The sequence below is a fragment of the Ochotona princeps genome, chromosome 22 (assembly GCF_030435755.1).
Source record: "Ochotona princeps isolate mOchPri1 chromosome 22, mOchPri1.hap1, whole genome shotgun sequence".
NCBI lineage: Eukaryota > Metazoa > Chordata > Mammalia > Lagomorpha > Ochotonidae > Ochotona > Ochotona princeps.
This window is the reverse complement of record NC_080853.1, coordinates 9,063,113-9,086,118: the sequence shown is the minus strand read 5'-3', so window position 1 is coordinate 9,086,118 and position 23,006 is coordinate 9,063,113. Positions and strand designations below refer to the sequence as shown.

General features: G+C 57.0%; 1 protein-coding gene across 17 annotated transcripts in view; it reads right to left on the bottom strand.

Annotated features, from left to right (window-relative positions):
* Positions 1–451: 451 nt before the first annotated feature.
* The window catches only part of ZMYND8 (zinc finger MYND-type containing 8), a 91,200-nt gene continuing 68,645 nt past the window's right edge, over positions 452–23,006 (bottom strand). For 12 of the 17 annotated variants that reach the window (XM_058679521.1, XM_012927187.2, XM_058679514.1 and 9 more), the window contains 10 exons: positions 18,979–19,131; positions 17,399–17,914; positions 14,481–14,891; positions 12,486–12,676; positions 8,452–8,532; positions 6,445–6,523; positions 5,088–5,327; positions 4,050–4,210; positions 3,378–3,444; positions 452–971 (listed from right to left, as the gene is read on the bottom strand). In XM_058679521.1, the coding sequence (XP_058535504.1) occupies positions 826–971; positions 3,378–3,444; positions 4,050–4,210; positions 5,088–5,327; positions 6,445–6,523; positions 8,452–8,532; positions 12,486–12,676; positions 14,481–14,891; positions 17,399–17,914; positions 18,979–19,131 (2,045 nt within the window). In that variant the 3' untranslated portion in view covers positions 452–825. The remainder of the gene's footprint in view (positions 972–3,377; positions 3,445–4,049; positions 4,211–5,087; positions 5,328–6,444; positions 6,524–8,451; positions 8,533–12,485; positions 12,677–14,480; positions 14,892–17,398; positions 17,915–18,978; positions 19,132–23,006) is intronic. The other 5 variants (XM_058679525.1, XM_058679527.1, XM_058679524.1 and 2 more) reach the window with 1 other exon arrangement.

Here is a 23,006-nt window from a genome sequence, read left to right as displayed (position 1 = left end):
GATGCTGCCCTCCCCTTCCCCAGTGGGCCCGGAGTTCCTGTGTCCCAGCAGCACTGCCTCTGGGATCATGTGTGTTACGAGTGTGTACACATATGTGTGTGTACGGAGAGGAACCATAAAGAAACAGTTGTTCATAGTGGATGATGCCACTATTTGTGTGCCCTGCTGCCACCAGGCTGGGCGGGGATGGCCCGACCCCTGTAAACGAGGGTCATGTGTGTTTGCTCTTGGAGGAATCTGGGGAATTCCTCCAGCCGGCCCCCCAAACACTCCCATGGACAGCTTGGGATCTGCAAGTGGCCACACGGCTGGGAACCGCCGGCTTGGTGTGGCATGCAGGGTCACAGCCCCCAAGGCCCACGCGCTGTGTCCACAGGAGGATGGACAGTTGAGAATGGCTTCTTCCGCCCAGGACCCATGGACGAGGACCTGCATGCGACAGCAACCCCCGCCACCACAGCCCCAGGGCCTCCGCAGCCCACGCCTTCTCCACCATCAAAACCTTTCTTTTGTGGCTGGGGCATTTTCCCCATTGTTTTTTTTTCCTTCTTTTTTCTTTTTCATAAGTTAAGGTCCATACAAATATAAAAACGGGCAGGTGCCCTAGCATCGGCGACACCCACATACTGTACAATATTTACATCCAGAGCCTGGGGCTGCTGGGAGCCAATGCTGCACAGCGTGTAGTGTCGGCTGCCCGCGGTGCTTGCATGTCCAGAATTGGGGAGTCAGAAGCCGGCGGCCGCGTGGTCATTCATTCTCCCGCCCCACCATGGCCGCTTCCCAAGTCCCTAGGGTCCAGGTGTCCGTCGTGACAATCTGCCCCTAGTCCCAGAAGGCGTCCAGGCGAGACTCTTTGGGGAGGAGGCTTTTGCTGGAGCTGGAGGAGCTGGCGCTGGCGTTGTGCTCGGCCCGGGCCGAGGCCCGCTTCTCCTCACTGCCGCTCCAGGACTTGCTGTTCCGGGAATGCTCTGTGGGAGGAACGGACACAGTGAGCCAGACCGCCCGGCAAGGCACGCTGGGCCTCAGGCTGTGCAGCCACCTGCCCGCCCGATCCCACCCCACCGGGTCTGCCCTGCCAGTGCGGGAATGTTCAGGGCACAGGCAGAACAGCCCTGCTGAGGCCTGAGAGCTGCTGGCAGGAGGGGGAGGGGAGGCAGCGTGCATCAGGCTCACAGAGAACCAGGTTTAGGGGAGCGCAGAGCCGCTCGGCTTGCCAAGAAGGGAAGCCAAGGAGGGAAGCACGTGGGATGAGGACCAGGCAGAAGGGGCTGGACCCAGTAACGGGGTAGTGGCCAAGACCGGGGGGGGGGGGGGGGGCCTGGGTTGCTCGCCTGTGCCGCCGGCCCAGCTCTGAGCACGGGCTCCAGGTCAGGACAGAGGACAATGTCAGGCCCAGGGAGGGTGTGGCCCCGTGGACAGGCTGAGGAATCAACTAGGGGAAATGGGGCTGGGTCAGCCAGGCTGCTGAGGGGAGGGGCCTGCATCGTGCCTCTTGCCAGGCTGGCAACTCTCAACAGCAGTCTGTGTCCTGGCTGCCCCATTTCCGATCCAGCTCCCTGCGAGGGCAGAACGTGGACCAAGTGTTTGTATCCTCCACCCACACGGAAGACCAGAATGGAAGAGTTCCTGGCTCCAGCCACTGAGCCATTTGGGGAGTGAAAAAAAGAGATTTCTCAGGGCCCAGCGTGATGGCTCAGCTGGGTAAATTTTCACCTTGCATGCACAGGGATCCCATATGGGCACCGGATCTAATCCCGGTGGCCCCACTTCCCATCCAGCTCCCTGCTTATGGTCTGGGAGAGCAGCAGAGGACGGCTCAAAGCTTTGGGACCCTGCACCTGCGTGGGAGACCTGGAAGAGGCTCCTCACTTTCGTGGCCGTTTGGGGAGTGAACCAGTGGACAGAAGAGCTTCTGTCTCTCCAGGCCTCTCTGTAAATCTGCCTTTCCAATAAATTTTTTAATAGGATTTCTGTCTCCCTCCTGCAGCGCCAGTTCCACTCCAGGTTGCTGACTGATCGCCCGGGGCTAGGTATCACCTAGCTGACCTCAGCTGCATTTATTTCCCAACACCTGCCTGTGGGTGACCACCACAATTCCAACGAACTCTGCACACTCTCTGCCATTACACAAGCAGCAAATGCAGGTCAACCAGATGGCTCTGCGGTTCCCAGATCTGGACCTTGACCACTGTGGTGTGGCTGTAAACCACCCAAGACCCTCCCATACCTGCTTGCTACAAGGTTATATTTTAAAACTGACTATTTGGGGCCAGAGTGGTGGCTCAACAGGTTAATCCCCCACCTGTCAGTGCTGGCATCCCAGATGGATGCTAGTTCATGTCCTGGTTGCTCCACTTCCCATCCAGTTCCCTACACGTGGCCTGGGAAAGCGGTCAAGGATGGTCCAAGTTCTTGGGACCCTGCACCCACATGGGAGACCAGGAAGAAGCTCCTGGCTTCAGATGAATCTAGCTCTGGCCACCGAGGTCATTTGGGAAATGAACCAACAGATAAAAGATTTTTCTATTTCTCCTCTCTGTAAAATTGCCTTTCCAATGAAAACAGAACTGCCTTTCCAATAAAAAAAATCTTTAAAAATAAGTGAATAATGAAACAGACTTTAATTTTGAAAACCTAACTTTGGATCACCACCACCCCAAAAGGAAGAGAGCAAATGAGGTTAGCATGGGCGGAAGGTAAGGCCGCTGAAGCGCAGGGCAGGGCAGTCTGCAGAGGCCCCACGGGAAGCTGCGCTCTCAGAAGACACAGGAGCCACTGAGCTGGGGACTGGGACAGGTGCAGTTCCTGAGCTAGTGGCCAGCGCCAGTTCCACGAGCTCCACGAAATCCCCTATGGACCCCACTGCCCCTCAGCACCGTGCCAACTGTCAGAGCCTGACCAGCGTCCCTGCCCCAGCCATGTGAGCGACCGGTGCTGTGGCCTTCTCCCCTAAAACCCCAGGACCTGAAGAAATAGCCACTCCCAGTTTCCAGATGCAGAGAATCATCTGGAGCTGAGGTGACAGCAAGGTGGGCCTTTCTAGAACAGATCCCAGCTGCCAAAAGACCATGACGGAATCCTAGAGTCCCCGGCCAGCGGCCCCCATGAGGAAAGAAAGGGGTTTACAGCGAGACAAGCATCAAACTACCACCTGCCCTGCCACAGGCTAGTATGCCCAACCCAAAGCCAGCATGGGTGCTGGGCCACTTCCCTGTGGGCGGAGTCAATGCAGGACTTCTGGAGGGACTCTGACAGATGACTCGCCCAGCCACACCTGACCTGGTGCCCGCGCTGTGCCCATGTCTCCCGGGCAAACCACAGCCACCACAGCCCCAGGACACGGGAAGCAGCATGCAGCCACCGGGACAACCTACCTGAGCCCTGGGTGGAGCCAAGGAGGATTGAGGAGGGCGTGTCTCGGGAGCCAGAAAGGTCAAGGGTCTGCAAACACACCAAGGGCAAAGATGGACTTGGGCCACATAGGCAGCGTGCAGCCGTTGGGGGTGCTGGGACCACCCCCAAGGTGTCCATCCAACGGCTCCTCCCTCCCCCAGCCTGGCGTGGTCACACACCTTGTGCTGAGCTCCCACACTCGACAGTCTAGAATGCAGCTCAAGCAGCACTCTGAGGGCCTCAGCTTCCAGAATGTTCCTGTTTCCCCAGGATTTGCCCATAACCTACCCACCCTCCAAATGTTTGCCACAGCCGAGGCTCAAGACTTTGAAACAATATAGGTTCACTTAATTGCACCATAGACCTCTGTGTTTTGGATGCAGCTAAGAGAAAACACAGCGCAAACAGCACTGACCGCTGGACTCGAAATTAACAATGACCAAACACATCCGAGAAATCAGACCCTTCTCACATCAAACACACTTCAGGCACCCAAGAGGGCAGCCCAGGGTGGCCAGGGGAACAGGAGTTGGTGACCCTGCTAGGAAATTTCATTGGCTGGCACTGCCCACTCAGGCTGTATGCTCCCCCACATCCATGGGGGACAGAGGCCTGGCAAGTTCCCATCACTGCCCCAGACCCGGGATGCTCACCGAGCCGCCATCTTTGCCCTTCTCGGCCACCGTCTCCTTCTCTTTGGGGGTGCTGGCCGCCTCGGTGGGGGCCGTTGGAGTGCTGGTAGTGCTCCCCTGGGCAGGCTTGCTGACCGCGTCTGTACTCACCTCAGCATCTGCCTCCTGCTGCGGGGCAGTCGCTGCAAAGGGGACAGGGAGAGGGAAAAGTCATGTGGCGGCCGACTGCCCTGTCTGGGGCCCAGCACCAAGCCTGAGCCCACCACCACACACAGGGGAGGCAGCAGTCCCCAGCCCCACCCAGGACCGGGCATGAGGGCGGGTCCAAGCTGGACAGCTGCCCAGAGTGCGACCCATGTTTCATGAAACTATACCAACAATGACAGTCAATAGTGCCACCCATAGCGAGTGGGGATGGGGTGACGAGTGACTTTCATTCTAGGTTCAGGCCCCACTCAGCCCCTGGGGCAGTGGGCTCCGTGGGCAAAGCAGCGACTGGGAAACCGAGCACCTGCAGGGGTCAGCAAAGGGTGCTGGAGAGAGTCACCACCAGCGAGTGTCCCTGCCTCGCAGGCAGTGGGCAGCAGACAGCAGTGCCAGCTTGGTGGACAGCCAGAGAGGAGGCAGGTGCGATCCAGAGCTCAGGGAAAGTGAAACGCCACAGCACTATGGGACGTGACGTCCCTACAGGCAAGGAGGGCTCCCACTCCAACACCCCGAACGGGGCACAAATTCAAGCCTCGGCTGTGTCACTGTCCAAACATCTCCCTTCTAATGCGCCTGGGAAAGCAGCAGAGGATGGCCCTGGTCCTTGGGCCCCTGTATCCCAGCTGCTCCACTTCCCATCCAGATCCCCGCCAGTGACCTGGGAAAGCAGTGGAGGATGGTTCACAGTCCCCGCACCCACGGGGGAGACCTGGAGGGTGGGTGCCCTGAGCCCAGAGCCTGCATGCGTTGCTCAGGGAGCCAGATGCATGGCTGATTTCAAGGGACGAGGACCTGGGCAAGTGGCCTTTCTGTGCCAGACAGCCTGGGGCCTCTGCGGGCGCAAGCCACTACCTGACTGCGTGCAGGACTTCATGTGCTCGGGCCAGTGGGCCTGCTGGCAGGGGTAGTCGCAGTAGCTTGTGTTCCAGCAGCAGTAGAAGATGGCCTCCTTCCGACAGTGGGCACACCACTGCTTCTTCTTGGTCTCGTCCACTGCCTGCTGCTTCTCCAGCTCCAGCTGCTTCTTCACCTCGGCGATGAGCCGGTCCCGCTCCTGCTCCAGGCTCTGCCGCATCTCGGCCATGGTCAGCTCTGCAGGAGTGCGGGCACAGGTGTGTGGGTAGGACACCCCCGGTGACATCAGCCACCCCAGCCCAGGGCCGGACACATACACACACAGAGTGCAAGCCAGACGCCGAAAACCAGTCCTCTCCCCACACAGCCTCTGGGTGCAGCTTCCCTGAGCCTCGGGACTTGGGGGACAGACCCCACCAGCCTCCTGCATGCACCACAGGTAACCCAGCAGGAGGGTAGCCGGAAACCCCCACGGTGGTTCTCCATCCCTAATTGCACTGTGTGCACTCCTCAAATGTCCTCCAAGTAACTGCCACTCCAACTTATTTTAGATTTTGTCATCAGCACAGGATTTTTTTTTTCCAGTAGATAAAATGCTTCTGTAGCATCTATCGTATGTGGAGTGCTTCATGAGGTCACTTCCACTGATTGGATCAACCCTTACGCTGTTATTACATGGCAAGTTCTGCTTTGCTACTACCCCTTTCACAGATGAGAATATTGACGTGCACAGCTAACAGGAGAGGAGCCTTCCTTTGTATTCTGTGGTACTGGATCAAATCCAGCACACAGGACCCGGCGGCAAGTCGCAGGGCTGCCAGCTAGCTGCTACTGAACTGCCCCCTCTGGCGAGATTTCCCGAGTCGGACTTGGGAAGGTTAAGGCCGCTGGCAGGTCCTGGGAAAGTGACCTGCACAGTGCAACACAACAAACCCTTCTGGAGAAGACACGTCCAGTCTCTTTCATCTGCCCCTCCCACCACACTGGGGACGGATCTCGCCCTCGTGGGCAGAAAGGCAAGAGCCAGCAGCTACCCTTCCCCTAAGGGCCTCCCACCACAGAAAGTTCTAGGTGGGTCGTCTGGTACAAGCGACCCTCCAGGCTACGCAGCATGGTTCTCGCTGACAATGCTATTATCGCGGGAGAAACCCAAGGTGGACCTCACTGTACGAAGTGGACAGCAGAAGAGGGCCCCCCACCCACTTTTGCTTTTAGGCCCAGCTTCTTGGTTAACTGTCCTCACCCAGCCGCCCATGGCGCACAGCCATGCCAGGCAGCAGGGATGCCCAGAGATGCCCACAAGGCACAGCCAGGCCCAGTGAGGGCCAGGGATGCCCACGTGGTCAGGTCGTACCCAGGTTGTGCTTCATCTCCGAGAGCTCCTGCTGGTGCAGCCACTGCAGCTTCTCAATCTCGATCCTCAGCCTGCGGATCTGAGGGAAGCAGAGAAGTGTTGTCCACGGCCGCTCACTACCCAGGCCTCCACACTCGGCCCCGGGCTGGCCCGGGCAGCTGGCCCAGTGCCGAGCGCCGCTGAGAGAGGTGGCCACCGGCGGCTTCACGCAAACCCGTGAGACCCCTGGATCGGAAGGCCCCATTGAACCTGGGCATCTCTTCCAGGCAATGTTGGCACCAGTGAAAGCCCCTCTGAGGGCAACACTTCTGAAAACCAGAGTAAGGGGTCAGGGCGAGGTGGCCAAGGCAAGCAGGGTATCACACGCACTAGAACGGGAAGCAACAGGCTCAAGTGGCACAGATGATTCTGCCTCCACGGCAATGAAGTCTGGGGGTCACTCTGTCACAAATGGGCAGCACCCTGGCAGCAGTGGGCAGAAGCCAGGGACGTTGCTACACAGCCCACAATACACGGGACCGGCCACAACATAACAGAATTCTCTTCAGTGCACACCCAGTTGCTTAAGTCCAGAACACTATTATGGGGCCAGTGCTGGGCCATACATTAAGCCCCACCCTACAGGGCTGGCATCCCATATGGGCACCAGTTCATATCCCAACTGCTCCACTTCCCGCACAGCTTCCAGCTTGTGGCTTGGGAGACTATCAGAGGATGGCCCAAAGCCTTGGAACTCTGCATCCACATGCGAGACCTGGAAGCTCCTGGCTTCAGATCGACTCAGCTGCGCTCATCATGGCCATTTAAGGAGTAAACCAGCGGATGGAAGGAAGATCTTTCAGTCTCCTGCTCTGTGTATCTGCCACGTCTCCCATGCGGGGCCCGCAGCCCTTTCTCCCTGCAGAAGGCATGACCATCGTGGGCTGCATGCTCTCTCGCTCTAGTCCACAGCCCCAGGACGCCACTGGGCCGAAGGTCTCAAGGGAGACCTCCCGGGCGCTGCTTTCCAAGGCCAGCAATTCTCAAGGGAACAAACAGGACGTGACAGCAGGATGGGTGCTTGGCTCGGTGGTTCGGTCACAGCCCAGAATGACTGCTCTCTACCTGTATCTGAGTCCCAATTCCACCCCCAGGGGGGTCCCTCACAACCACGTGCCAGATCCAGGTGGACTTCCTGGCAGCAGCCTGACTCAATCGAAGCTGCCGCCAGCATCTGGGGAGTCAACTAGCAGAGGGAAGAGTTCCTTATGTCTCCCTCCGAGACAGAGAGAGAGAGAGAGAGAGAGAGATCCTTGATGTCTCCAACACAAGCATTAACAACAGTCACTTGGACAGAGAGGCCGTGCGCCACCGCCTTCTCTCGGGCCACTCACAAACCTGCATGCTGACACCATCCTTGGCTGGAGACACCCCTCTGTCCATGGGGGACTGCGGGCCAAAGTTACCTGACCCTCAGAGGTTAACATTTTCACGGGCCGGGGCCACAGTTCTCCAGCATGACCTTGGGGATCGGGCCCCTTGCCATCCCACCTAGGGACCGACCAACACTCGGCCACCCAGGACCTCCACCCACAGCAGCCATGCAGCGCCCACTCGCCCAGCTGTGGCTGCAGCTGCAGGAGGCCACTCTGCAGGTGGGCGGTTGGCCTACACTGTTCCCTAGGCAAGACACCAATTCCCACGTATGGACTGCTCAATAACCCAAGTTCAGCTTCCGGCTTCCCAAGAGGCAAAATGACCAGAGTCCTATTCTGCCTGCGGGTCCGACCTGATAAGGCAGAGTGTGTCTGCACAGCCTCAGCCTCGTGCCCTCCAACAAACACCCCAGCCACAGCCACACATTCAAGGGAGCAAGGCCAGACCTCAGGCAGGGCTTCCCGGGTAGGGCAGGCCCAGGGACCAGAGCTGGCATCTGGCAGGGGAGGGGTTGTGGGACAGGCTGCCCCCTCCTGACAGTCCCAAGGAAGACACTCTCACAGAGAACGGAAGTCATGCGGCGTCCCTGACCTCGGCAACTGTGCTTCCCGTAGTGTTTTTGGAGAGATCGTTGTAGATTTCAGTCATTGTTCCTTTGATGGCGTCCATCATCTGAAAGATGAAAAAACGTGCAGGAGATGGCTTCCTGAGGCTTGGCACAGGGTGGGGGTCTTTAGCCGGCAGCCTTCTGCCCCTCCCAAGCCACGGGGGCCTCCCTAGGTGGGCCAGCCGAGGGCCCTGACATTGGTGAGCAGGGGCAGGAACGTGGCGGGGCACACGGCGGGCAATCAGCCCGGGTCACAGGTGCCAGCTGGGAGTCAGCCGCACACTGGCAGCTGGAGGCCAGGAGAGCCCGTCTCTGCCTACAGGCACCACTGGACAGGCCTGGCCCGACACCCACTTGTAGGGAATGGGAGATTTGTTCGGTTACAGGCCAACACAGCAGGTGTGAAGAAGGGTCTGCTTTGTTGGTTTATTCTGTTGTTTCTGGGGTTTTAATTCTTTGCCTTTTAAGAAATCACTATTTTCTGGAGCTACAACATGGACACCATACAATTTACCCAATGAAAACAGAAAAGGTACCATCCAAGGTTTTGGGGCATATTCAGAGTTAAACACACATTGTCACAGTTCCCAAAGGAACACCCACTCCTCCCTCCAGTCATCAACCCCTCACCACACACTCCAGTCCCCTCCCCCGGGGTCTTCAGTCTCCAAGAATCGACCTAATCCAGCCCAAAGAGTCTGGGGTGGGGGGCCTGCTTCAAGGCTGGGGGAGCATCGCGTGTGAGGGCCCCATGCTCTGAGGGTATGGTCACTAATGTGGACATGGCAGCCCCATCACTTCCAGTTCACTTCCTGTCCTCCTGCCTCCTTTACTGTCTGACCCCGGAAGCCATCAGCCATGGGCCACACAGCCGACCCCCAGGCAACTGCTGGCCAAATGCACTTATGGGATGAGAATCAATCCACCGGCCAGCAGACTGTTCTCCTAAGCCCAGGACACATGCTCAGAACCCCCTACCTGGTCCTCGGCCTGGCTACATGTCCCAGACACCTGAGCCATTCTGGCAGGTTCCCCACATGATTTAGCATCCACGTTCTCTCTGCATCTCCATTTCCCACTGAAGAACCAAGCACACGGAGCAGGCATGGAGGCGGTCACTAGGCAACAGCATCCCTTACAGGATTTCCTGGGTTCAACTTCCTGCTCCAGCTCTTGCCTGCAGCTTCCTCCTAGGGAACAGCCAAGCAGGCAGCACCCAGGGTTCCTGGCACACACCTGGGCAACCTGGAGTGAATACTCCCCTCCAGGCTACAACCCGTCTCTGCCATCACAGCCTTTTCCAGAGCGAACGAGCAGGTGGGAGAGCTCTCTGCCTGCCCCATCCCAGCCTTGACACCAGCAAACATATATTTAAAAAACAAAACAAAACAAAACAATAAAACACATCAGAATAAAAGAATGCCCTTACAAAGCATGCTCAAAAATTAAATGAGAAAACTGGCCACAAGTTGAAAGGGGCTCAGGAAGAAATTCTTGTTCACCTTGTTTTTACAGAAAGTCACACGAGCACGTGACAGGGTTACCACTGCTAACCCCCCCAAGAAACAGTAACCCCCAATTCACCCCAAGACAGAACCGACTGAGGTTTCTGCCACAGCTGACCGCACAGGCCACAATGGGCTGCTTCCAGCAGAACCACTCAGAGCTTCGTGTCGCTTGAAGACCAGGACATTTTTATGGGTCTCCTCGCTAACCACCGCCCCAACCATGTCAACTCAAAATGTTAAAATGCGACTGTTTTACAAGAAAGCTGCAGAACGCGGACATTGCTGACGCAGGGGTTGCATTCCACGGTACAGATATCACAGATGCGTGACCGGGCCTTTTGGCTCTGACTTCCAAACACAGCCAAGAGCTCAGCCAACAGAAAGCGGGCCCTTGTGCCAACACACACTCCTGCCCCCCCACAAGCTTCCTTACAGCCAGGGGAGTCTACCAGCTCCCCCCATCTCGCCAAGAACATCTACCAAAAGAGCTCTCCGGGGGGGCGGTAGTGGGCAACTCAATTTCAATGATACCAGGAGCTGGGAAAACAGGGTTTGGGCAATCCATTGGCCAATGCCAAAGGCCCCCACTTCACCATGAATACACAGCTTGGACCAAATCAATGGATGGCCACACAAGGGACAAGCAATAAGCCAATGGTTACATGCTTGTCTTGCAAGCGCCAGGATCCCATATGAACGCAGGTTCAGGTACCAGCTGCTCCACTTCCCATCCAGCTCCCTGCTTGTGGCCTGGGAAAGCAGCCAAGGACGGTCCGAAGCCTTGGGACCCTGCACCGACATGGAGACCCAAAAGAAGCTCCTGTCTTCCAGATCAGCTCAGCTCCGGCCTTTGCGGCCACTTGGGGAGTGAGCCAGCAGACGGAAGATGTGTTTCTCTGTCTTTCCTTCTCTCTGTAAAATGTGACTTACCAATAAAAATAAAATAAAATTTTTTTTTTAAGATTCACTTATTTTTATTGAAAAGTCAGATATACAGAGAGGAGAAAAGACAGAGAGCAAGATCTTCCATCTGATGATTCACTCCCCAAGTGAGCCACAACGGCCGGTGCTACGCCGATCCGAAGCCGGGAACCAGGAACCTCTTCCGGGTCTCCCAAGAGGGTGCAGTGTCCCAAGGCTTTGGGCCGTCCTCGACTGCTTTCCCAGGCCACAAGCAGGGAGCTGGATGGGAAGTGGAGCTGCCGGGATTAGAACCGGCGCCCATATGGGATCCTGGTGCGTTCAAGGCGAGGACTTTAGCCGCTAGGCCACGGCGCTGGGCCCAATAAAATAAATCTTAAGAAAAAAACGCAGCAGCAACATGGCAACAAAGTCCGCTGGGGATACCACACCGCGGTGCCCAGCGGGCTAGCTCTGAATTCACAAGCCAGCTCCAAGCCGGGTCGAGGGTCCAGGCCACAACCACCACAGCCCCAGGTGAGGCAACCATGGGCTGTGGGGCCCCCAACACACTGCATGACCATCCTGGACCTCCGTTTTCTGTGGAATGGGTCAACAACACCGACTCCCTCCGTGTGTCACTGTGAGAACACAGCACAGCCACCGGTACCCCTCCAGTCAGTCACATCGTGGCCATGAAGAAGGAACTGACAACAACAAACCCAAAGACCAGAGAGTTGGGCAACCACAACCACACAGCAAGTGCCCACTGCGGCCAACGCCCTGTTCTAGGCCTTCGTGAACAAGGCAGACAGAATCCTACTTGGGACGGTCCACGGGCAACAACCTGCCGGCCACTCCAAGGCCCCCAAACATTGCCCAGAGGAATCCCGAGTCTTTTCCTGACTCCCACAGAGAACACAAAAAAACAAAGAACCAGTTTGAGGGTGCTGTGAACCTACACGGCCAGCAACCCTGGCTGCCATGCCACTAACCAAAACACGCCCTGGGCAGCCGGGCCCAGCCATTCCCCAGCCACCCCCCAGCAACTTTAGCTCCCAGGGGTTTAAAAAAAAAAATCACGGTGCCTGGTGTGGGAACCAGGCCTGGCCAGTGTGCCGTGCTCAGGGATCTGCCATTTTTCTTCCTCAGGGTTTCCAATGCCTCTCCTAGCTGTCCACAAAACGGCCAATCCTTCCTGCATTGGAGGAATACTTTGAGTGGCAGAGATGGGGGGCTGGCACTGGGAGCGGCAGTTTAGACCTGCTCGGGATAGCTGGATCCCAGAGGAATGTCCGAGTCCAAGCATCCTTCTCCACTGCTGATTCTAGGCTCCTGAGCAAGCCTAGGACTCGGCAGGTGCTAGCTCAAGAGCCTGAGGTCCCCGGCACCCACAAGGCTCCTAGCTCTGGCCCGGCAGCAGCTGACATGGAAAATACAGCAACTCTGTCTGCCTTTCAGATACGTAAGACTAAAAGTTATTTTCAAAAACACAGGCTCTCCTGCAATCTGGACCCCATTTCTCTCTTAAAGGTCCACTTAGACCCAAATAAATCCGCCCTGGGACACTCCTGGGGCATACCTCCCAGTCCTAGCCTGTGGCCACTCACCTTGCTCGTGTACTTGGCAATGTCCGCGGCCACATCCGCGGAGGCGGTGGCGATGGGTAGGTCAGCGCTGACCGAAGACGCAAGGGTGCTGGAGGCCCCAGAGCTGGTGACCAGGGGTGACGCCTGGGTGCTGGTCACCAGGGTGATGGTGGACGTGGATGGGCTCTGCGTGATCTCCTTCTGCTGGACAGCTGGGGAGGCAAAGGAACTGGGTCACCCCCAGGCTGCAGGGAAGGGTGACCCCAAGAACCTGCCCGTCCTCGAAGGACCAAATTCTCCGCCAGCAAGCTCGGGCCAGGCTCACTGCTGCCTCTTCTCCCCGAGGTGCCCACCGAGGACTCAAACACCCAAAGCCTCCAAGAGGCCGCGGGCACCTGCTCGGCTGACCCTTGGCTGCTGCCAGAGCCTGCCAGGGAACACTCACAGCTGCCTCCCAAACTACATTTTGCTGCAGACGGCACCTGAAGCCTCCAGTCTTCATAGAAGAGGATGAGCACCGTTAAGAACCTGTTCGCAAGCCCAAAAGGTGGCCCCAGCCTCTCCCCGCGGCTCCAACCGCTTGGAATCCACTCCCCCCTACGCCCTCATTCCTCCTCGCGTTTGTACAAACCCCATACTCCACCAGGCGTTCCCCTACTAGCGCCGTCTGATTGAAACCTGCCCTGACCACCTTCACCAGGCTTTAGGGTGCCATAGCACTCGCCCCGGCCAGCCGGTCCCTTCCTGGCAGCCCCGCCACCCCTTCGGGGAAGGCGCCCAGAACGCCGGCAGCGCATGAAGGTAGAATGATGGACGCCGTGGTCCCGAGAGCCAGCGCGCGCTGGATTCACTCCTAATCCTCTCGGCTGGATCTAGCCAAGAGGGCTGCACCGCTGCAGGTCCACGCCCGCCCAAGCCCTCGGGGTCAGCTGCCCCACCCAAATCCCTGCGAGGTGACCCCCAGGCGGAGGTCAGCGGGTGTGGCGTCTCCGGTTCGCAGGCCCAGCAGGCCCCACGTCCGCCTCCCACGACTCCTCCAGGGCTCCGCCTGCTGGCGCGCCCTCCCTGGAGGAGTCCGACCAGGAGCCCGTGCCCCACGGGCGCGCACGCGGTCACCCCGCCCCGGGAGATCCGCTCCAGCTGCGCACGCCCGGCATCCTTTGGCCCAGAAGCTTCTTGACCTGATTGGCTACAGATGGGGCATCCTGTTCCCTTGCAAAGGCGGTAGGGGGCAGATGGACTATTGATACTACAGCTTCCATAAGGGGTTCCTGAAACTGGCCCCTCTTTTGTACCAGACAAACCCCACCCCTGTGTCTAAGGCAACCTTTGTACCACTTCCCAAAATAACATCAAAAGGCCCACCCAAGTCCACTGGGAAAACACGCGTGGGAGCCCTGTTTGTCTGAGGCCCACTCGGGAAGCGTTTTGTAAGCAACCGCTTCAGGAGGGAAAAATGCTTTCAAGCACTAGGAATACTATGCAGCAGTCCAAAAGAAATCTTGGCAGGACTTGAGGGGGTGACAAGAAGGACCTCCAAAACATGCGGATGGGTGAAAAAGGGAAAAAAAAAATAAAAAATAAAAAATAAACACATAGGGAACCATTTTGACCAAAAAAAAAGGGAAAATTTTTTTCTTAATACCCTACATAGAAATATATATGCATGCATGCACAGGAAAGGGAAACAGTCCCCGGTGGCCACCAAGGGATGGAGGAGGGGACAGTGGAAGGAGGGTCAGGAGGGACCAGCTGTGACGTGAACACCCCCTCCACTCCCAAGGCAATATCATTTACAAAGTGCGCGGGGGGAGGGGGGGTTTCTTAAATTTAAAAAGTCGTAAACCAGTTTTTAAAAATAATGTCAAATGGAATGTGCAAAGACATTGTGGGAGGGTTGAAGGGGGGGCCAGGAAAGAAATTGAATGGGGAAAAACAAAAAGGTCATGGCACTTCTCCTGCCAGCGTGGCCCAGAGGGGGGGCGGGCGCCCCGAGCACGGAGGGAGGCGCGGTACCTTTCACAGCCTGTCTGGTCTGATAGCGCGTTCCCTGGGAAGACTGAGGCTGCTGGCCGGGCTGCTGCTGCTGCTGCCGCATCTTCTGCATGTGCCACTTTTGGGAGGACGTTTGAAACTTACTTGAGGAGTTCCACACGACCCGCTGCACAGCCGGGGCAGTCTCCTTCGGTAAGAGCAGCCTCTGCTTTTTCACCGGGCTTCCGGCAGCGGTGGCCGTGGTGGCGGCAGTGTTGGTGGAGGTGGTGGCAGTGGCGGTGGAGGGGGCGGTGACGGTCGCAGAGGATGTTGCGCTGGTGGTGGCTGTAACACCAGCCGTGGGGGTTTGGGAGGAAGAGCGGGTGAGCACCGGTGTGTCGGGGGGAGACTGGCTGCCCGCTGTTGTGGTGGAGGGTGGCACTTTACCTACAACTAAAAGCGACATGGGAGACACAGAGGTAAATAGACGACCCGTGGCACTGGACCCTGGCTGGTGACACTTCCTGGGGAGAAAGCTGACCGAAACGAGGCATGCTGACAACCTTGGGCAGCGCCATGTGCAGCCTGCACAGAGAGCCCAGCGTCACTGTTACCTCACCGGGACACAGCACTGGGTGAACGGCACCACTCATTCTAAGTGCCTGTTCAGAGTCTAAATGTGGTGTTAGGTACTCAAAAGACACCCCCAGGTCAATCCAGAGACGCAGGTTATGGGTGGGAGTCAACAAACATGGACGCCCAGGGTCCTACAGCCACTTAACAGCCAGCTGCTACATCAAGCTCCCCTGTAAGAAAAGTACCCCTTCTCGGGCCCGGCGTGATAGCCTACTAGCTGAAGTCCTCGCCTTGAATGTGCCAGGATCCCATATGGGCACCAGTTCTAATCCCGGCTGCCCGGCTTCCCATCCAGCTCCCTGCTTGTGGCCTGGGAAAGCAGTAGAGGACGGCCCAAAGCCTTGGGACCTTGCACCTGCATGGGAGACCCGGAAGAGCTCTTGGCTTCAGATCAGCTCAGCACTGGCTGTTGCAGCCGGTTGGGGAGTGAACTATCGGACGGAAGACCTTCCTCCAATAAAAATCAATAAATCTTTAAAAAAAAAAAAAAAAAAAGAAAGAAAAGAAAACCAGCCCTTCTCCCATCTTCCAATTCCCCTCAGGACAAAGTCTCAGCGTGGTACTGACCCGGAAAGGAATTCAGTCCCAAGCCAGAACCCTCCGGCAACACGCAGCATTAAGCCAGGCATCAACGGCATTGCTACAGTATTCACTTTGTTTGGGTCATGCCCTGGTGGTCCACATGTAGCCCACAAAATTGCCTTTCCCTGTTGTGCGCTAGGGTCCAGTGGACTCAAGGGCGAAAGTCCCTGACACCTGGAGGGGGGCTTCTCAGAGTAGCTGAGCTATGGGGGGAGGCGGGAGACGACATAGCTGGGGCTTGGCAGGACAGCTCAGTATCTAAATCCTCACCCTGCAAGTGCAAACACCCCATATGGGTGCCAGTTCGTGTCCTGGATGCTCCACTTCCCATCCAGCTCCCTGCTTGTGGCCTGGGAAAGCAGCTGAGGACGACCCAAGGCCTTGGGATCCTGCACCCGCATGGAAGACCGAAAAGAAGCTCCTGGTTCCTGGCTTTGGATCCGCGCAGCTCTGGCCATTGTGACCACTTGGGGAGTGAATCAGCAGACGAAATACCTTCCTCTCTGTCTCTCCCCCTCCTTGTATATCTGACTTTCCAATAAAAACAAATAAATCTTTCTTAAAAAATTGCCCTTAGAAGCTGCCCCACCAGCTTAACCTGGTATTTCAGAAGCAGTCACTGGTCTGTGTTGGATACATGCAGGGAACCAGGAGTGTCACTTCGGGGAGAATGGAACCTGCTGACATGACGAGGCAAGCCCCGCCAGGGGTCTCATAGGTGAGCTCGCTGCACCTGCTCTGCCAGCATTGCCCATGCACGCACTGGATTCCTAGCCCCAGGGAAGCCTCCCACGTGCTGTCACATTCCTAAGGTCAGAAGCTAAAGGTGGTGGCTGAGCAAGTCAGCAGAGCCTGAAGTGAGGGCAATTCTTGCAGGCCTAACGCTGCCCCAGGGAGCTGTGCCTCTCACACACATTCCGCCCCCAGCCTTGGCAAACTGCTCAGGGTGAGCTCTGATTTTACCAGCAGCTTCAGGAGGACACCACCACTCAGCCCTCCTTCCCGAGCAATTCCCTGCAGGTACCAGTGCTTTAATCAGATGTGATGCCTTTTATTTGGGGAAGAACAGAATGAAACCCTTTAATCAACCATGTCCCTTATTTGCTTTCATAGCTTGGAAACTCAAGAGCCAAAAATGGAACCCAACGCCAGCAGCATTGAAGCTGACACAGCCCATCTTTCTGGAAACACCTCTCTCCCCACGCCCCCTTCCCTCTCCTTCCCCTTTGGTGCCTTTCACCTTGCTTCATGGCTGCAAATCCTTACCACGGGGTTGCAAAGCTTATCCAGAAGGGGAAGGGGCATGGCACATAGCAACCCCCGTTCCAGAGAGAAAGAGTGCTGGTGTGTCACAGGGGCACGTGACCCTGGGGAACAAAGGCCACCCCACAGCTCCCGGCTGGTAACACCTGAAAAAGCAGCGGGCAGTTGGTCCAGGTGTCTGGGTCCTCACCACTCACACAAAGTTCCAGGCTCCTGGCTTTAGCCTGGTCCAGCCCTATACCGCCATTTGAGGAGGGAATAAACTTATGGAAAACACCCCTCACCCCTCCATACACATACTGCCTTTCACATACAATGAAACTCTTTAAAATAATTAGTCTGAGCAGGGGTTACAGCTAAGTCTCGGTTCCACAGGCTAACTTGGGAGCACAGCTTTGTAGAGCCTTCCCCGCAGCCCCAGAGGGCGACGCCGACTTTGATGATACAGACACAAGGCGGAAGGGCACCCGTTCACTCACCCTCCTGCTTGGGGGATGGCTCTTTGGGCTCCTTCTTACTCTTCCGCCCCTCCCGCCCAGAATGGTCGTCTCCTAAGTCTATCACAAGTTCGCTCTCGGAGTCGGAGTCCAGGCCCAGGTGCACGGTTGGGGAATCCGTCTCGTCTTTTCCCTTCAGCTTGTCCTTGGTGGGATGAAGCGAGGGCTTTGCTTTCTCAGCAAAGTCCTTCTCGGGCTCCGGGCTGGCCTTGTCCTTGGCTGAGGCGTTGGGGTCGGCCTTCTCGGGGGTCGGGGATGCGCTCTTCAGCTCCTCCTCCTTCACCTCCACGGGGTTGGCGACCTTGGGCTTTTTTTTGACGGCTACCGGCTCTTTGTCCCCCCGACCGGCCTCCTTGTCCTCCGTGGGCTCCGGCTCTGTCTTGGGCTTCTGCTCTTCGTCGCTGATGTCCTCACTGTCGCTGCTATCCGATTTCTCCGAATCTTCCGAATCGCTGTGCTCCACAGCCGTGTAGACATCTTCGGAGATCTCATTGATGCCTGTGTTCAAAACAGAAAGCCCAGCATGTAGCGTGGCTACAACACAGACACCGCAAGCACCTGCCACACCAAACACATCACATTGGCCTGGTGGGTTGAAGCAGGATCTGGTGGGGGGCGGCTAACAACCAAACTCCCTTCTTCACAACACTGGAGACTGATACAAAAAAAAGGTGGGTTTGTCAACAATCCTACACAAGCGCTGTTCCAAGCAACCCAAATTACAGATGAGAAAATAGAGACCTCAGCACAGAAACAGAAGCATGGCTGGACCCTGGACTCCAAACTCACACCAGCCCTCTTCGCACCTGCTCCCTAAGTGTTCAAGGCCCTTGACTCTTGGTACAGGGCTCAAGGAAGCAAGCCAGAGCTTCAAGGGCAGGATGCCAACCTCAGCCCAGCAGCCTGAAGAACATGGAACATTCCAGAAGCAGTGGTCTGCCCCCAACATATTCTGTTGTTTGCTTTTAATGCTCTAATGTAGAGTGTGTTGCTCTGTTCACCAGTAGGGAAATTTTACCCAGAAACCAAGAGCTGTGGCTGAAGGAACAGAAGGCGTGGTGCTGGCAGGCCACGGACAGCCAGCTACCAGCCCCTCGAGGTGAACGGAGCATGAGGTCTCCACGCAGCCCAGGTGCCTGGCACACCCTGCCTGCCACTGCAGCTCCACCTAAGAGGGAATCCAGAAAGTGTCACATCAAAGCAGAAACGAGCAGGTGCGTCACACACAGAGCAGCACAAACAGGCACAGAACAGACACTTTCACCCTGACCACAGCTCCATGGGTCACGTCTGCGCTTTGCACGCCTGGCCACCATCATCCAGCCCAATACCGCCAGGACCAGAAAGTGGCAATGGAAGAAAGCGGTTAATGCCAGCTAAGACGGCTGCATCTCCCGTGTGGGAGACCCAGCTTAGAGCTGAGCCCCAGACCTAGCCACTGCGAGCATTCTGGAGAGTGAACCAGCTGAGGGCAGCTCTCTGTAGGAATTACATAAAAGACATTTTTTTTTACAAAAAAAAGTTTAAATAGAAGCAGCCCCCGCTCGGCGCGGGTGACATACCTAGCTGTGCCTTGCAGCTCTCAATCGTCTTGTCGAGGTTGAGCTGGAACCTGCTGCGGATCTGCCGCTTGGGTGAGGTGAGGGGCGCGGGGGCAGCCTGCTGCTGCACTGCCTCGCTGAGCTCCTCCAAGTCCATCTCAGCTTTGCTGCGGTCTGCAAGACACCACCACACCCTTGTGAGGCAGGTGCCCGGAGACTGGCCAGCCAGGCGGGTCCTCCCACAGCAGGTGCAAAGCCCAAACACTGTGTTCTTATCCACTTCAACGCCATCACCCGCTCAAAGGCATGCGGTGACAAAAGGGAGGAGCCATGTGCATGTGACAGGCAGTTCCATCTGTCTGCCCAGGAATGATGTCTGCATGGCTTAGTGTTGAAAAGGGACAATCTCACCACTTCTGGGATGGCTCCACCCAGGGGACTCGGCCCCACCCAACGGTGGGAGTGGAACACTCAACCTCGGACCCAGTGACAAAGCAACAGCCAGTGTGGCCCGCATGTGGCTTTCATTCCAGCCCAGAGCACAGGAGCTGAGAGCACCCTGAGGGCCCCGCATCTATGTCCCCAGGAGACTAAAGCTGAGGCTCAAACTCGGAAGGTTGGGAAGGAGGAAGACAGGCCTTCCAGCCAGTGTGTGCGCCTTGCAGCAAGGGGAGGGACTGAGGCATGGGAGCCAGCCCCTTGCCTGACATCTCGTCACTCACTCAGATTCCTGGGCAAAGGCCCTGGGGTCACCTTGGGCACCAACATCCTGTCCCTCACTGCTGTCAGGGACACTCTCCATGACCAGTGGGACCAATGAGCTCTACATCTTTCCCAGTCCTCTTACACTACCTCCAGGGTCCCCAAACTGGCCCATGTGGGGTGGGTGCACAGGCCCAGAAGGCTCTGCAGTACAGCAGGTGAGCTCCCCATCCCAACCCACCATGGAAAAGACGAGGGGCACCTGTCCCAGCCCCCCAAGCACAGGAAACAGAGCGGAGGACAGTTGGCACCCAGTCACCTTTGCCTTTGCAGGCAGCAGCTCACCCCCTGGACACAGCCCCCGTGCACCAGCAGCACCCTGGGTTCACTGCACTCAGAGGCCCGGAAACACAGCCTAGCAGCTGGCCCTTCCCTCGCATGCAGCCTCTTGCTCACCCAGTCGGGGCGGCCCCTCCAAGTACCCCAATTTAACAAAGGGGTCTTCCTTAAGTCACTCCTGGGAGCTACCCCACCACCACCAATGAGGGTTTGCAAAACAAGCAGACTCATCTTGGCACTCAACACCCAAAACCACGTGTGTGTGTTCACACACACATGTGCACATGCATGTTTGCGGGGCTTGGGGAAAGTGGCTGCCAGAGACCTGCCCGCACAGGTAGGTGCACGTGGCAGGCAGAGGCAGAGCCAGCCGCCCTGCAGAGAGCAAGATGTCTGCTCAGATGCTCAAAACAAAGACCTGGAAATATCTTGGTACCTCCATCTCCCTCTCTTTGCGAGAACCAGAAGCAGCTCGCACAGCTGAGTCCCATGGTGACAGAAGGGCAGGGGGAAGATGGGGACCAGCTCTGAGCAGCGCAGGCCGGCAGTAGCTGGGGCTGTGGCAGGGCTGCCCACCAGAGGCATTGGTGCCAGGCAAAGCCCGGCTCCCACTTCCACCCTGACAACACACGGAGGCCGCTGCCCCCCAGAGGCAGTATCTCATGCAGCAGGGTCAACTAAACAGGTCAACCGGGCAGGAGCCAGAGATGCCAACCACAGGAGGCCAGGACCCCAGCCTCCATTTCCAGCATTCTGATGGGGACCACGTCCCATGTGAACCAACAGGTCCTCGCCAGCCGCAGTTGGGAGCAGCCTGGAGTCCACACGGCAGGTGCTGGGGGTTGAAGGGAGTTGGGAAAGCTGCTCGAGTGAGACGGACGGAGGTGGGCTTCCATGCTGAGAGGGGCAGCACAAATCAGGAGCCTGCCCTGGGCCCATCCAGAAGCCCGGTGTGAGCTGGACACACAGAAAAGGGACCCAGGTCACATCTGCATCTGTCACTGTGCCGTCCCTGCTGCTGCCTTCCTAAAGCTTTGCCTCAGCCTGCTGCGGCCCTCTCTGGGTGCTTCCAGAAGTTACATCGTCGATACAGTGTGCAAGCCCAGGCCATAAACAAGTACGGGAGAAGCCCCCAAGATGCCCCTGCGCTTTCAACCCCTGCCAGCCACTAAGGACTTCTGTGAGACCCAGTGGATGCCTTCTAGCAAGGAAGTTGAAATTCCAGCCCATAAATGCCCCCTCTATCACCCCCAGCCATTAATATCCAGAGCAGTATGAATACAAAGACCCAAGGTACCTGAGGGTCCCTGGTGGCGGGTGGCTTGGGGAAGACAGAGTGACTGGCAGAGAGAAGATGCTGTGGCGGCGGGGTGGGGGGAGGCACAGCAGAGCACAAAGCTGGGGACAGCCAGTGTTCCCAGGGGCACGCAGGATGCCTCTCTGCTTGCTGAGTTCCAGGGAGAAGCCAGCCAGTCACTCTCACCTGCAGCCCCCCAAAGTAGCCACCTGACTGTCCCCTGACACCTGAGTCGAGGTCCATGAGGAGGGAGGCACCAGCTCTGTGAGCTAGACACCTGCAGTTGTCTCTCCAGCCTCAGTTTCCCCATCTGAAAAACACACTCAGTGCATGGTGCAGTGCATCCCTAGGGCACCACGCCGCAGGCAGCTGTGGATTTGCATGTAGGCATCACTGCCCACAGCAGCCAGCCTCCCAACCCAAGACCCTATGGGCCGGAAGCCTGCAGCACACAACGCCACAGTGTGGCACCCGCCTCCTTCACCACCTGCTGCTGCTTTCCCGGCTGATCTCTACAATACACAACCTGGGCTCTTCTGATAAGCTAAAGCTAGACCTGACCCACAGCTTAGCTCAGCATTGGGGCTGTCCCAGACAGGGTGCTGAGCCATAGCCACTTCCTCCACCCACCAGATGGCAGTGGCGCCTCACACCGCACACACACGGATGTGAGAACCTGCCCTGCCCTAGGGATTCCCATCATCACACCAGCTGCCCAGGCCTGACTCCTGCTTCTCCAACATGTAGCAGCACAGACGCCGGCATCCCCCGTGAACTCTGGGACAGGATGCTCTGGGCAGCCCTGGCCTCATCACGCCAGCTGTCGCTAACACCTCCTCCTGTCATGACCAGACAACAGCTCCAGTCACAGCCAGGTGTCCCAGGGTGGGGAGGACAAACCTGGTAAGAGCGTGTTCTCTCCAGGCAGTACAGGGGTCCCCCGAAACAGGTATCCATTCTGATCTCTCCTCTTTTCAATCCCCTCCACATCCACCAAGTGCCACCAATGTCCCCACAGCCCCACTCACTGGAATGCAGCGGCCACAGCTTCCTTGCTACCCCTGCAACATACCAAGTTAATCCTTAACCTACAGCCTTTAAAAAAAAAAAAGGAAGGAAAAAGAAGAAAAAAAAAATCTGGCTCCTTCTAGAATGTTCTTTCTTCTGAAATTAGCATGGCATGTTAGGTAAAATCTCAATTCAAATCTTCTGGCAAGAGGCTTCTCTGTAATCCCCCTCCCCCAACTCAAGGAGCCACCATGCCTGCCCAGCCTGCCCATCTCTCTACTGGATCAACATACCCCACCTTCAAGGCACCCAGTTTGCACCAGCCAAAACCCAGGATACCAGTGTTTTAGCTGACTCTACTTCCCATACTGAAAACTGCGCACTGCACAGGGCAGGTGCGGGGTGAAACCGGAGGGTCACGATGGGGCCAACTGTAAAAGAATTTCAAATGTTGTTGTTTCACGACCTTGGTACCAAAGTTAGCTCAGGTCTCTGGCCTACAGTCGTGTTATCCCAACAATCAACTGAAATCCAATAGGTTATGACATAATTCGGGAGAGAAAGACAGCAAAGGCAGCCGTGTACCCACATGCACACACACAGGAGAGGTGACGCAGTTCGAACACTTATGGTATGCCTTATATGTGTGCGCTCCCACGTAGCAGTCACTGCTCAGGAAACCAAGCCTGGCAGCCTTGGCAGA